At 56.9% G+C, this 12,839-nt stretch overlaps 1 protein-coding gene across 7 annotated transcripts in view; it reads right to left on the bottom strand.

Moving 5' to 3' along the window:
* The window catches only part of EBF3 (EBF transcription factor 3), a 148,220-nt gene extending 135,900 nt beyond the window's left edge, over window positions 1-12,320 (bottom strand). For 6 of the 7 annotated variants that reach the window (XM_074232154.1, XM_074232155.1, XM_074232159.1 and 3 more), the window contains exons 1-6: window positions 12,124-12,320; window positions 11,661-11,817; window positions 10,829-10,892; window positions 9,893-9,948; window positions 5,840-5,913; window positions 3,897-3,965 (exon numbers count right to left, since the gene is read on the bottom strand). In XM_074232154.1, coding sequence (XP_074088255.1) covers window positions 3,897-3,965; window positions 5,840-5,913; window positions 9,893-9,948; window positions 10,829-10,892; window positions 11,661-11,817; window positions 12,124-12,257 — 554 coding nt within the window. In that variant the 5' untranslated portion in view covers window positions 12,258-12,320. The remainder of the gene's footprint in view (window positions 1-3,896; window positions 3,966-5,839; window positions 5,914-9,892; window positions 9,949-10,828; window positions 10,893-11,660; window positions 11,818-12,123) is intronic. The other variant, XM_074232157.1, reaches the window with a different exon arrangement.
* Window positions 12,321-12,839: the final 519 nt, after the last annotated feature.

Here is a 12,839-nt window from a genome sequence, read left to right as displayed (position 1 = left end):
TCAGGAATACATGGCAGGAGCAAGCCCAAGCCATGTTGTGTGTGTACAGGCTGAAGCTTCGAGCTCTCTGTCTGCCCGGCTGCCTACCCACTCGCCTGCCTGCCTGCCTACCCTCCTGCCCGCCTGCCCGCCTGCCTGCCTTCCTGCCATGGCTCCGGAGCCAGGGACTGAGTTGCCGCTGAATGTTTTGATAGTAATGTAATCTGGCCTTGCCGGCTTCCTCCACAATCATTCTTTTCAGTCTTCAACAGTTGGACCCCGAGCCTTCCCAGCACAGCAGCCAGACAAGGGAGGAGGAAGTCAAGGGGATGGATCTTCCCCCCCGAATTTGCCTTGGTTCTAGGGGAAAAAAATAACTGCTGGGGGAATGGCCCAGCAAGAGGACCTGTGCCCCCAGTGTGGTCCTCTGGCCTTAGCAGCATCATCTTGTAATCACTTGCAGCCCTTGGAATGTACGGACGAAACAGGAGAGATTTATCTAGTCATCCTTGGGCTGTGGAGACAATGGGTGGGTGTCCCTAATGAAGACCATCTGCTTTCGTGTTTTCCCAGAAAACATGATTTTGCTATGAAAATGACCCTCCCAGCCTCTGCACTAAGACCACAAAGAGGAGAGTGAAAGGCCTTCCTGAGCCTCTCTCTGGGTCAATCGAAATGACCAGAGAACATCATTCTGGGGCATCCCTTTCTTAACCACACTTTCTCACTGTGCAATTTTCTGTTTTGTTTCTTTCTCCCCCCCGCCCCTTCCCTTTCCCACACTGGTTATAATGTCATTTAAAATATGCTGGAGTGGAATGATATTTAAGTCATGATGAGAAGTTGTATCTCTAGCATTGCTTGAGTGAGGAAAAATAGTTTTAGTCAATGAAACATTGATAATAAATAAAAAAGGCTTTTCGAATGGGTACATTTTTAACTTTTCCTTCCTTTTTCTTTTTCTTCTTTTTGGTAATGTTGGGGAGGAGGGTTGTTGTCGATTATCTGAAGAACCTTCCATGTGGTTCAGTAAATGGAATGATTTCCAAAGATAACAAAACTAAATTATGTAATGAATTGATAAGAACCATTTACAAGCTATAGAATGTGACTGCCCTAGAAAGAGACTGGAGTTTGGTTTTCTGTTCCTTGAATCCCCAAACAAAATAAAACCAAACTACCTCCGACTTAGGTGAGGAATATTAGCTTGGGCTCCAGCAAGCATGGGCCCATTGATCTCAATTCTAGTCTGAATGATTGGTTCATATCCTCAGGACAGATCGGCTTTATCTGGACAAACCCTCCTTGATGGAGCTAAAAACCCAGAGTGTTGCCTGGGTGGCGCATCTAGGCTAGCCTTCTCTCCTAAGCCGAATTACCCAGGAATGCTTTAGCTGATGCAGGCCTGTGAATGAGAGCCACCAATCGGATGGGCTGTCCTAAGCTAGGATGTTCAAGAATGAGCAGAGCCCAGGCGGGCACCAAGAGCAACGGACTATAGGCGGGACCGTAAACTATCAAAATCAGCAGCAGCCAGAACTCAAAATGTTTTTCACTTTTACAAAAGTCCCTCATGAAGGGGAGCTGACCTCCCAAAAGAGCCTTGTTTGCCTTCCCTGGTTTTGACCACCATTTGCCCCAGTGAACAGTAAATTCTTCAACTTTTCAAAAATGCACCTCAAACTGGAGATTGTAGCAATGTCGAGAAATCACTTCCCGGGGATTTACAGCAGACAACCAACTGCTAATAGTGTTTTGTCATCCTAAGTGACAGCTCTCTTCAGAATGCTAAACATGCAGGTCCCATTTTTCATTCCATAAAAACTATCCCTACCTTAAAATTCCTAATGTGGGAGGTGATTAAAATTCCTATAAAATTGTCATATCTTTAAATTTAGAAGCAGAGCAGATTTTTCATCAATAATTAAGCTCTCTAAAGCATTTATGCTAGGCGTAAATGGAGTTTCAATCTTCCTTATTCAAATAAACATGGTAAACCCATTAACCAAATGTTTTTTTTTTAATTTTTTCCCCCTCTTCCAGTACTGCTAGAATATCGAATGATAGCACAGTTCTCTTAGCTTATGGGAGTCTAAGACATTGAGCCTATATATTTTAAGTAAATCATTCTGATTACCAATAAAAAGAATTCCATTCATTCCCTGAAAAACAACTGGGGAGGACAGATCTTTCCCACTATTAGCTTAAAAAAAATTATTTTGTGCCATAAAAAAACCTCATAAATAAAATGATCCTCTAAAAGCTGATTAATAGCAACTGTCGGTTCACAAATCCAGACTGATTTCTGATGGAACCCTGTGACCCGAGAGGGGCTTTGAGTCATCTTCTCAACTTAATATTTTGTGGTATGCCAAAATTCCCCATTTTCAAGGCAAATAAACTTCTAAGTTTCTCTGTGTCATTTCCATTTGAAACATCTTGAAAGATGAAATAGATCCATGAGTTTATATTAAAAACATTGGGAGCTTGTCCTGAAAGCATCATCTACTCAAAGGAGATTCCATTCCTGCTGAACACTTTTAGTCGATAAAAAAAAAAAAATAAGGAAAAAAGGAAAAAACAAAAGAAAGAAGAGAAACCCAGTTGCAAGGCAGCAATGGCTGGCTTTATGACTTCCAGAGCTAAAACACTAAAGACAAATATAATGCTATTGATTCTCGTCGTTGGAGTTCTATAAAGTGTTGAACTTATTCTCCCTTCCCTGCCACAACCCCAGAGTGATGGCAACAACTGGTCAGCCTTATTTGATTACTAATAAGAGAGATGTCCCTTCTGTCAGATACCGACCATTCTCCGCTAAGCAAACAGCTATTTCAGCTAGTTAAACATTAGCATTGCTCTCCACTGGTGGGGCCTATTTCTTTAGGCTTAGCTCATGGACTTTTCTGGGTTTAATTTTTCAGACGCTGGACAGCAAAGTTCATGATCAAAAGATAACTTTGTAATGAAAGCTGCTGAAATCCAACCCTTCTTCCAAACAGACTAAACCTCCCTTTCACCAAACCGGTGTCAGATATACACCTCACACAGCCTAGAGAAGGAGAGGACCCATTTCCAAAGCTCCAGTCCAGGCCCCACTGGCCTTGAAACTGCCACCATCTTGTCAAGCTCTCGGCCTACTCCCCAGACTGCCACCACGAGCACCAGCTCTGCCTGCCAGCTCTTTCTGCGACCCCACATGCACCATGACAGCTATCTGCAAATCGCCAGCACTGAGAACATGCCATTCTGTCACCAAAACCCAGAAAACGACCAACTGAGGAGTGAAGCGGCCAGAGGGAAGCCACCAACAGATGTGGGACGTCCAGCCCCAGCAAGTGGTTTTGGTTTCACTTGTCACAACTTGGGTTGGTCGGTTACATCGTTGCCATCCTGGACCCAAGGACAATTCAGATCTATTTGGTAACTGATTGATGGCAGAAGAAAGCCATCTGAAGGCCAAGCGAGCCCGGCCGGCGGCGCTGGGGACTCGGGACAAGACGGGCGACAAAAATAATGTAAAAATGAAATACTTGTTAACAAATTAGCAAAAAGCATTTTATGACATATCTCTGGGTTTCCAGCCAGAAGCTCTCTAGGCAGAAAGTGCTGCTCACAGTGAGAGCAGTGGCAGATGAAACCGCTTCCCTTGACAACTCGCTAGCAATTATCGAATCCCCACAGAGGCAGCCACCAGGTTTCCAAGTCAACCCACCTGTGCACGATAACACAAGAAGACAACAAATGGGGCCGTGCACAGAAGGAACTCACTAGCAGCCTGAAAACCGGGGAGGAGCTGCAGACCAAGGCGAACAAAGTTGGTCGGGCTCTCTGCCTGCCTGCCTGCCTGCCTGCCTGGATCCTTCCAAAGCAAAGTAGAGAGAGGCATCGCGAGAGAAAAGAGAAATGGCTCTTACCTGTCAATGATGACAGGGTCGGAAGGGGTCTCGTTTCGATTGCCACAACTTTTCTTGTCGCAGCATCGGCTGTGGATCAATTAAAAAGAATGGTCTTAATGCCTGCCCAATTCTTCCAGGCTTAGGGGAGTATTTGCAGCCAGACCTCAAAGTACAGTGTGAGAAGGCCATCGAATAGCCATTCTATATTTGCACACACACACACACACACACACACACACACACACACACACAGACTTTTTCCCAACTCAATTTCACAAGTGCAGCTACTTAGCATCCAGACTAGCAACTCAACTTTTTTTTTCCTTGATGGTGCAAAGTTCCCCCGAATAAGGGAACTCCCCGCAAACAACTCTTAGAAATTGAGATGCTAAAATATGGAAACCATGTTGTGGTGTTTGTCTTTGCAGTGAACTGAGAAGAAGGCAAGGCAGGAGGCTTGGGAATCACTTTTCACAGCCTTAGCTTTTGTTTACCTCTAATTGTCAAGCTGTTATTTCTGGGAAAGATGCAAGATGCCACCTTCCACCAATATTTCTTTTGGGCATTTATTAATTAGAAGCACAAAAGCAAGCATCAGTCTCTCGAAAAGTTCCATTGTTCCTTCTTTAAGCCTACCTTAACTCCATTATTGGAACTTTAATTAAAGCAGAAATGAAACAAAAATGTTATGCTACTTGCATTTTAAAAAAGCATACTTGTATAATGGTTACATGTCTAAATTAGCTAAATTAACACCATATGGTAGGCAAAGTATATAAAGCCTTTTAAACCTGACAGCTAAAGTGATTAAAGAAAGTCTACAGTCTTCCACTTACAGCTTAAATCACATCTGTGCACTCTGTATGTTAATTGCAGAACATGCAGAAGTGGATAATAAAGAAATTCCACTTTATTGGTTGTAATTTATATTTATTACCTGATATGAGAAAAAGTCAGCTTTTGTATATTAGTGCTGTAACAATCTGTCTGCTCAGAAAAAGCACTGAGGCAGGAGGCGCCATAGCTAGGAGGAGGATGCCCCTTAGAGTCTGCAGCCTGCTACTGGCGCTGCCTGCCAGCCCTGCCAGCAGCCCCAGCAGCTCCCGGAGCCTTCCTCGCAACTATATTTCACAGGCCGCACATACAAAGTCAATGATGCATTTTTATTTGCCGTGTAGGGGTGAAACTCTGGTGGTAGTTAGGAAAAAACAGGTGGGAAATTGCTCTTCTGACACAGATCTCCAGGAACGTGCGCGCTCTCTAACAACAATGCGAACAATGCACGGCTGCTTCAGGGAAGAGGTTAACCGAGAGCGGCCCGAGCCCACTGGCACAGACAGGAGCTCCGGGAGGAGGACAAAAGAGGGGCCTTTTTGTCCATAACAGAGAGCACCCGGCACCCTGGGCCTGTGGGCCTGCCTGCCTGGCTGGGGGCTGTCGGAGGGGGGGGGGGGAGGGAGGGCAGGAAGGAGTTGGGGGAGAGAGGGGGAGAGGAGGGAGGGGGGGAGAGGGGGGAAGCTAGGGTCCTCGGCTGCCTCTAGCAGCAGCAGCCCCCAATCCCCGCCCGGGCTCCCTCCTCCAGGGTCCATTTCCATTTTGGACTAGGCTTGCCACCAGGGGCATGACCAAGTTGGGCGGCCTCACCGACCGAAGCCCCTAACTGAAATGCTCAGGGGGCCTCTGCTCATCCTGCCGTCCAGGCCGGTGGCTCACTCAAAGCCCAGGGGAGGCAGAGAGGACAGAAAAAAAGCTCAGGACGGGCAGGCGACCCTAGGCCCTGGGGTTGCCCCCAGACCGTGGGGATCAAGTCCCGGCCCTAGGGGGCCAGAGCAGAGAGCGCAAACTCGCAAAACTGAGCTCCTCTAGCTAGAGAGTTGCCGAAGCAGGGCACGTCCCGTCCAGGGGCAGTGAAACCCTAACACTGACCTAGGCGTGAGCCCCCAGGGGAGCTGCTCGCTCACCTGCACATGATCTCGTGAGTCAGGAGCACGCGACACATCTCGGGGTTCTTGTCTTGCCCCTCATACACGATGGCCTGCGTGGGACAAAGAAACAGAGGGGCTGTTAGGAGGCAGGGAACTAGGTCTGCTGGGTCAACCAGGACACATCATGGGCCGCAGAAAGGAGAGGAAAGGGTTAGATCGGGGCGAAGCTGCCCGCCCCGTCGGGGCCCCGGTCCCCAGAGCTAGGCTCTTTCCCTGCCCGTTTCCAACAGGCATCCGCTGCAAGAGGAAGAGGAAGAGAAGGAAGGGAGAAAAGAGGGAGGAAGGAGGCGGAGGCCTCCTCTCTTGGGTGGCAGGTGCGCGTGGCCACGTGGAGAGCATTCAAATTTTAAGTAAGAAAACGCAATGTTTAATTATCTATTTCACACTTTAGTTACCCGTCAAAGGACAATTTATCAACACAACAGTTTGGGCCTCTCTCCTTCTCCCTTCTCTTTCCCTCTTGGCCACGGAGAGGAAGAAAAGCCCCCGAATCAGGTCGACCTGGCGAAGGTGGGGTAGGAGTAGGTCCCTTTCTGCCCCTTGCCCGCTCTGAGCCCCTGCCCATCTCCAGTGCCCCAAAGGCCCTTGTTGGTCTTGAAAACTAAGAGCTCCTCAGTGGGGGGGGGGGCGCTTTTCCTTCTTGGTTTCCGGGGATGGAAACTGAGGCGGAGAAAGCTACAGCACCGGCCTCAGAAAGTTGACTCTCCCAATTGCTCGCAACCCAACTTGTTCGGGAGGCTTCCTTGGCAGCCCTGGCCCCTCTCGGCCGGCCGCCTAGGCATGCCGGCCAGCGCACTCGGGCGCTGCCGCCTGAGCCTCCCAGCCCGCAGCCCGCAAGCCTTCCCTGCGGGGACCCCCTTGGCCCGGGCCCCTTGGAGCTAATGGAGCTGCCATTGTCTACGCTGCTTTTCCATCTACATTTCGTAAGAACCCGGGCAGAACGCTGTGGCCGCGGCACCTCCGAGAAAGGGGGGAAGCCTTGAGATAGAAAAACACTTTTGTGGTAACATGTTATTCCAATTAGAGGCATTAGGAGTCGGCTTTATCCACCCCCTGGGCCTTGGCTTAACTAGCAGCACCACCAAAGGAAACATTAGGGCCATCGCCTCGGAGCTGCTTGGGCCTGGCCCGGCCGGGGCAGGGCAGCTTTTCGCCTAGGGGGTTGTGGGAGCACCTCTGCCCTGCTTCGCTCTAAGAGCCCTGCCGAGGCACCTCAGGGGGGGGGGCGGGGGGGGAGAGCAAAGCGGTCAGTGGAACTTGAAATGATCCCGACTTGGGGATCCCTCCTGGCCGCGGCTTTGGGGCTAGGCAGGCGGCCTGCCCCTGGGCAGCCATGCCACTGGCTAGCTCTCAGCCTTCTCCAAAGCCGCCAGGCTGCCTCCCCTGCCATGCGTGCCCAGGGCCGGGCCAGCTGAGCCGAGCCACCGCCGCAGACAGACCGACAGACGGGAGCCCCAGAACTGCTGGCACCCAAGCCCCGGGCCTGCTCGGCCCCAGGAGTGCCAGCGGCGGCGCTCTCCCAGAAGCAGCCACGGGGCACCCCGCTGGGGGGGACCTACCTCGGGGCACGTTTTCGGGGGAAGGCCACCCAGCTCACCTCCCCCAGCCCTCCCTCACCCCAGAAGCTGGCGCCGCAAGCTGGTTATCAGCCGATGATACCGGGGAAGAGCGCGCTAATGGCCAATCTGGTGTTTATTCTGAAAGTGCTCACAATGATTTTTCTTGGGTAAAAAGGCGGCCGTGTCTGGGCCCACGCTTGAGTAGCTTTTGAGCATGGGCTCTAACAGATGGTGAGGAACTCGAGGTGCGCCTCGCCCCTCGCTCCGGCTCCTCCCTGGGCAGCCCCGCGCCCGCTGCCCGGCGCCGGCCTCCCTCCCGGGCCCCCAGCCCCTGGGCTCCCCGGCCTGTCAGTCTGCGCCCCCCCACTCCCTGCCCCTCCTTCCCAGCCTGGCGCTCCTCGCCCCAGCCCAGGCGCTGGGGCCCGCGCAGCCCGCGGCCTCGCCTGCCGCCTGGGGCCGGGCCGGGAAGGCAGCCGCTTAGCCGGCCGGCCCCGGCCCGGCTCTCCCGCTGCCGCCGCCTCGGCGGCCTGCTGCCTCTGCCGGCGCCTGCCGTTCTCGGCCGCGGCCTCCCCCTGCCCCCGAGCCGGCTTCTCCAAGGGCAGAGCCGCCCCACAGCCCGAGCGCCGGCTCCGAGGAAGGGCATGGAGAGCCGGGCGAGGCGCGAGCTACCCGGAGTGGGCCAGGGGAACCAGGCGGCAGCGGGAAGCCCAGGACGGCGGAGAGGGGGAAGGCTGCCTGCTCTCCTGCCCAGCCTGCCCTCCTGCCCCGCCTGCTTCCCTGCTCCAGCGGCCACGCATCTTAGCCCGCAAGGACTCCCCTCCCCAGGCGCTCCTGGGTTGCACGCCAGGGGCTGGCAGAAAGAGGATTCGGAGGGTGCCTGGCCGGCTCCCCCAGGAGCTCCCCGGGCCGGGCTTGTCCCCTCCTTCCCTGGCCGGGGTCGGTCGTCCCTCCCCGGCGATGGACCCCGGCTTTAGGTGTGATTTATTTGTGATTTTGCAGCACCAACAGAAATCCATGAGCTGTCGGTTCAGCGCCATTGACTCTTTGATCGGTGACCGGGCGCTGCTCCCCGCCAGGACCGGGAGCAGAACTGGCCTGCTGCTCGGCGCGGCCTGCCGCGAAGGGGAGGCCAGGGGCCGGGGGAGGGGGGGCGGCCTCGGCTGGCCGAGCCATAAAAGTGGCCCGAGCCGGGGAGGCTCGGCCGAGCTCCGAACGGCAGCAGCCGGGAAAACTTGGAGCCGCCGGACGCCCGGCCGGCCCCCGGCCCCTCGCCGCTTTCCCTCCCCGGGAGGGCGGCCCACGGGGGGCTCCCCCCGGCGCCCCGGACGGGGAGGGGGAGGGTTCCCCGACCCCCCCATCCCCAAAGCCCGAGCCGCCTCTGCTCTTTGTCTGAGCCGGGCGCCGTGCCCGCTAGTCCCGCCAGGACTCTCCGGAAAGACCCGGCTGCCTCCCCTCGCCCTGCAGCCTGTCGCTGCTCCCCGATCGGGGACCGGGAGGAACCCCAACTCGGCAGAAGAGGCACGAAGGCCCCAGCTCGGCCCGCGTCGGCCCCCCAAGTTCGCCCCCCCCCCCCCGCCGGAGGCGCCTCTCTTCTTCCCAAGCAGGAATTCCAGCTGGGAAGGGGGATTTCAGGACCACAGAAGAGCCCGGGCTCTGGCTACAGGCCGGACCGGCTTCTCGCTAACAGTTTCGGACAAAACTGCAAAACCAGAAGCTTTAAAGGAAAACCCAGGAGCTGGGGGGGGGGGGGCGGGGAGAAGCCCCCTCCGTTTGCCTTCCCTTCCACTCCCGCAGCCAAAACAAAAGGCGCCCAGCTCGCCCCGATTCGGTTCCCGGAGAGGACTCTCGGGAGCCCCGGCCGAGTGGGCCAGGCTCGAGCCTTGCCGAAAAGGCTGCTCGTGAGCCCGCGGTGCCAAACGGAGGCCGGGCTCCGAGGGACGGGCGGCTGCTGGAGCTGCGACTCTGAATTACGGAGCTGGGGGGCCGAGAGGGGAGCCGGGACTGGAGCCCAACAAGCTGCCTGTCACCTCAGCACATTGCCCTTGCCAACCCAAAGGCACGTCTCCTGCTCCTGGACCCTCACATCGGAACAGGGGCAGGGCAGAGGGGCTCATCGAGGAGAGGCTTGTCTTTGTTATGGGCAAAAACCCAGGGACAGGGTTGCATGGCCGACCTGGGGAGGACAGGAGCCAGGAAGCCACGACCCGGGAGGGGGCAGCGCGGCTTCTCCTGTCCAGGATCCAGGACGAAAACTCGGGGTGGAGGCAATGGGATTCTAGTCCCAGCCTGCCCCGGGAACCCCACGAACGCTGCCCGCTCCCTGCAAAGAGCCCCCTGGACGCGCTGCCCTAATGACTCCGACAAGGAAACGAAACGAAAAAAGGAAAAGAAAACGGGGGCCTCGGCCCGGGGGAGAGGGAAAAAGCCAAGCACCACAGAGGGGACCGAGGGAAAACGGAAACTTTCTCACCTGTTTGGTCATTGAGTCTATGAGACGGACATACAAATCCTGTTCTGTTCTGACTCCTGGAAGACAAAAAAAAAAAAAGGAGAGAGAGAGAGAGAGAGAGAGAGAGAGAGAGAGAGAGAGAGAGAGAGAGAGAGAGAAGGGGACATTGTCACCAGAAGGAGAAGGGCAGCCCTGCCAGGGGCTAGGAGACAGGGAGCTGAGGCCATTTCCCGCTGACCCCTGGCTGTGCTCAGATTTAGGACAATTTCAGGAACAGACCAGGAGGTCTCACACTCCTGCCTCTATTTCTAAAGCTCCCCCCCTCCATCTCTGAAGCCCCCCAACACTTTCTCCCTGTCGGCTGAGGAGGCTGGGGCCCGCTCCCCTGCCAGACAAGCTTCGAGCCGCAGATTGTTTGGCTCAGGCGGTCCCTCTAGGTGATCTTTGATTTTTGCAAAAGAGACCAGCCAGAAGTTCCAAATCCCCCAGTCGTCTTCTTTCTGTTTCCGATCTCTCTTAGGAGTTTCCCCCTCCCGCTGCCCAGAAGTAAGTTCTGCCTGGTTTGATGGAAGCCCCCTCATCCCAATAATTAACATTAATTTGCAAAATTGAAAAAAGTCACTTAAAAGTGATGTTGTGCTGGGGCTGATATCGATTCCCCTTTTTACTTTCTACTTCCAGACCGACCGGTTAATCACGTGAAGTGCCATCGACTTATCGATCGCTTCTGTTTTGTTTTCCTTCTCTGCCATGAGAAGATTTCGTGTTTACATCCATGTAATTTTCATCTCCAAATCTTTATACCCTTTCAAATGAGCCCGAGAAAGAGGGAGGGCCCGCGAGGGGGTGCAGGCGGGGAAGGGAAGGGGAGAAGGGGAGAGAAGAAGGGGAGAAGGGAAGGGAAGGGAAGGCAAGAAGGGGGAAAGAGAAGGGAAGGGGTGGCGGCTACTCACTCACCGTTACTGTACAACAATTGAAGTTTGTAATGAATCCCATTGTTGGTTTTCTCGTTGTTCGGCTCCTGGGGAAAAAAGGAGAAAGCAAGGCTCTGAGAGGGCGGCTGGGCGGCTTCCTCCGGCTGCCTGGGCTGCCTCTGCCTCCAGGACCGAAGCCCCCCGGCTTAGCCAGGGCGGAATCTCGCCCTGGCTGAAGCACTTGGGGCAGTACTGGTGATGTCATTTTTCCTGCTACCAAACCTCCGCTCTCCGGGGCTGAAGAAAGGAGGTGAAGGGGGTCACTGCGAAGTTTCCAAAGCTAGCTCGCTCCTTCCTTCCATCCCTCCCTCTCTCCCTCCTTCCTCCCTCCCTTCCTTCCTTCCTTCCTCCCTTCCTTCCTTCCTTCCTTCCTTCCTTCCTTCCTTCCTTCCTTCCTCCCTTCCTTCCCTCCTTCCTTCCTTCCTTCCCTCCTCCCTTCCTTCTTTCCTCCCTTCCTTCTTTCTTCCTTTCCTTCCCTCCTTCCTTCCCTCCTGCCTTCCTCCCTTCCTTCCCTCCTTCTTTTCTTCCTTCCTCTTTTCTGCCTTCCTTTTCCCTTCCTCCCTGCCTCTGGAGTCCCTGCAGCCCGGCCGGGCCCGGCCGGCCTCCGCCGGCTTTGGCGAGGCCGAGCGCCGCTCTCCTCCTGGGCGAGCCGGGCGTCTGCAGCCCGCCGGGCCGCCTCCACGTGGTCCGGGCGCCTCCGGAGTCCGCTAGGGCTCCGGTGAAGGGGGTCTCTGAGGCAGTTCGGGCAGATCGGAACCCGGAGCCCGCCCCCCCGGCCCCCCACCCCCGCGCGGGCCGAACCGCGGCCAACTTACTTTCTCTTTCTCCACAAAGTCCACAAAAGCCGTCCTTTCGATCTCCACCGGCTGCCCCTGCCTGTCGTACAGAGCTAAGACGAAGTGGAAAAAATTGGATTTTCTGAGATTGGAAGGCGGCTGTTTCTCGAAATGTGCCCGAGCCAGCCCCACACCGCTGCGGGAGAAAAGAGACAAGGTCTCGGTGAGAAGGCCCCGGGAGCGGGGCGCGCAGAGGCACCGACGGGAGCGGGGGAGCCGGGGAGCGGGGGGGAGCCGGGGGGCCGCCTCGGGAGGCTGGGGCCGGCCGAGGCCGGAGCGGGGGGAAGGCGAGGCCGGGCCGGGCCGGGGGGAGCCCGGGCCGGGCCGGGGCAGCGCGGGGCAGGGCAGGGCAGGGCGAGGCCAGCCCGGGTGCGGGTCGGGGAAGCCGAGGGATGGGGTCGGGGCGCGGGGGGGCGGGGGTCCGCCGGGCGGGCACGCGTACCTCTGGGCGGCCGTGTTGGCGTCCACCACCCCCGCCGTGTGCATCCAGGAGCGCACCGGGTTCATGCCGCTGCCCAGCGGCTCCTCCTTCATGGTCGTCCCGCCTCTGGGTATATTTTCCTGAATCCCAAACATGAACACGAACGGGGGCGGCGGCAGCTCCTGGGCGGAAGGGGTGTGAGAGGCAGGGCAGGGCGGCTCCGGGGCGCTCCGGGCGTCTCCCCCCGGCGGGCGGGCTCTCCGGCCGGCTCCCGGGCGCGGGCGAGGGCTGGGTGCCGGGGCCGCCCGCTGCCCTCCGCGAGCTGGGCGGCGGAAGAGCCGGCGCCGAGGCGCGCTGCCTGCTTCAGTGTGGCCGGGGCCGGCCCCGCATAGACGCCGGCCGCCGGGCGCGCCTCCGGGCCCGCCTGCGCCCGCCCCGCACGGCCGCCGGGCCCCCTGGACGGCTGCCGCTGCCGCTCCGGCCGCCGCGCCCGGCAGGCTGCGGAGGGGTCGGCGCTGCCCGGGCAGAAGCGGCGCGAGGAGGCCGGGGCCGGGGCCGGACGCGCCGGAGCAGGGGCCCAACGCGGCGGCGGCGGCGGCGGCGGCGGCGGCGCCGGAGCCGTGCGTCGTGCGGCGGGGCAGGGAGGTTGTGGCGGCCGCCGCTCGCGGGAGCCCTGGGCGCCGCGTCACGCCCGCAAGCTCGGGACGCCGCGGAGCCGCCGCTTCTGGCGCGCCTCG

Source organism: Macrotis lagotis, chromosome 4 (genome assembly GCF_037893015.1).
Source record: "Macrotis lagotis isolate mMagLag1 chromosome 4, bilby.v1.9.chrom.fasta, whole genome shotgun sequence".
Classification (NCBI taxonomy): Eukaryota; Metazoa; Chordata; class Mammalia; order Peramelemorphia; family Peramelidae; genus Macrotis; species Macrotis lagotis.
The sequence above is the reverse complement of the archived record's forward strand: the minus strand, read 5'-3'. Positions and strand labels throughout refer to the sequence as shown.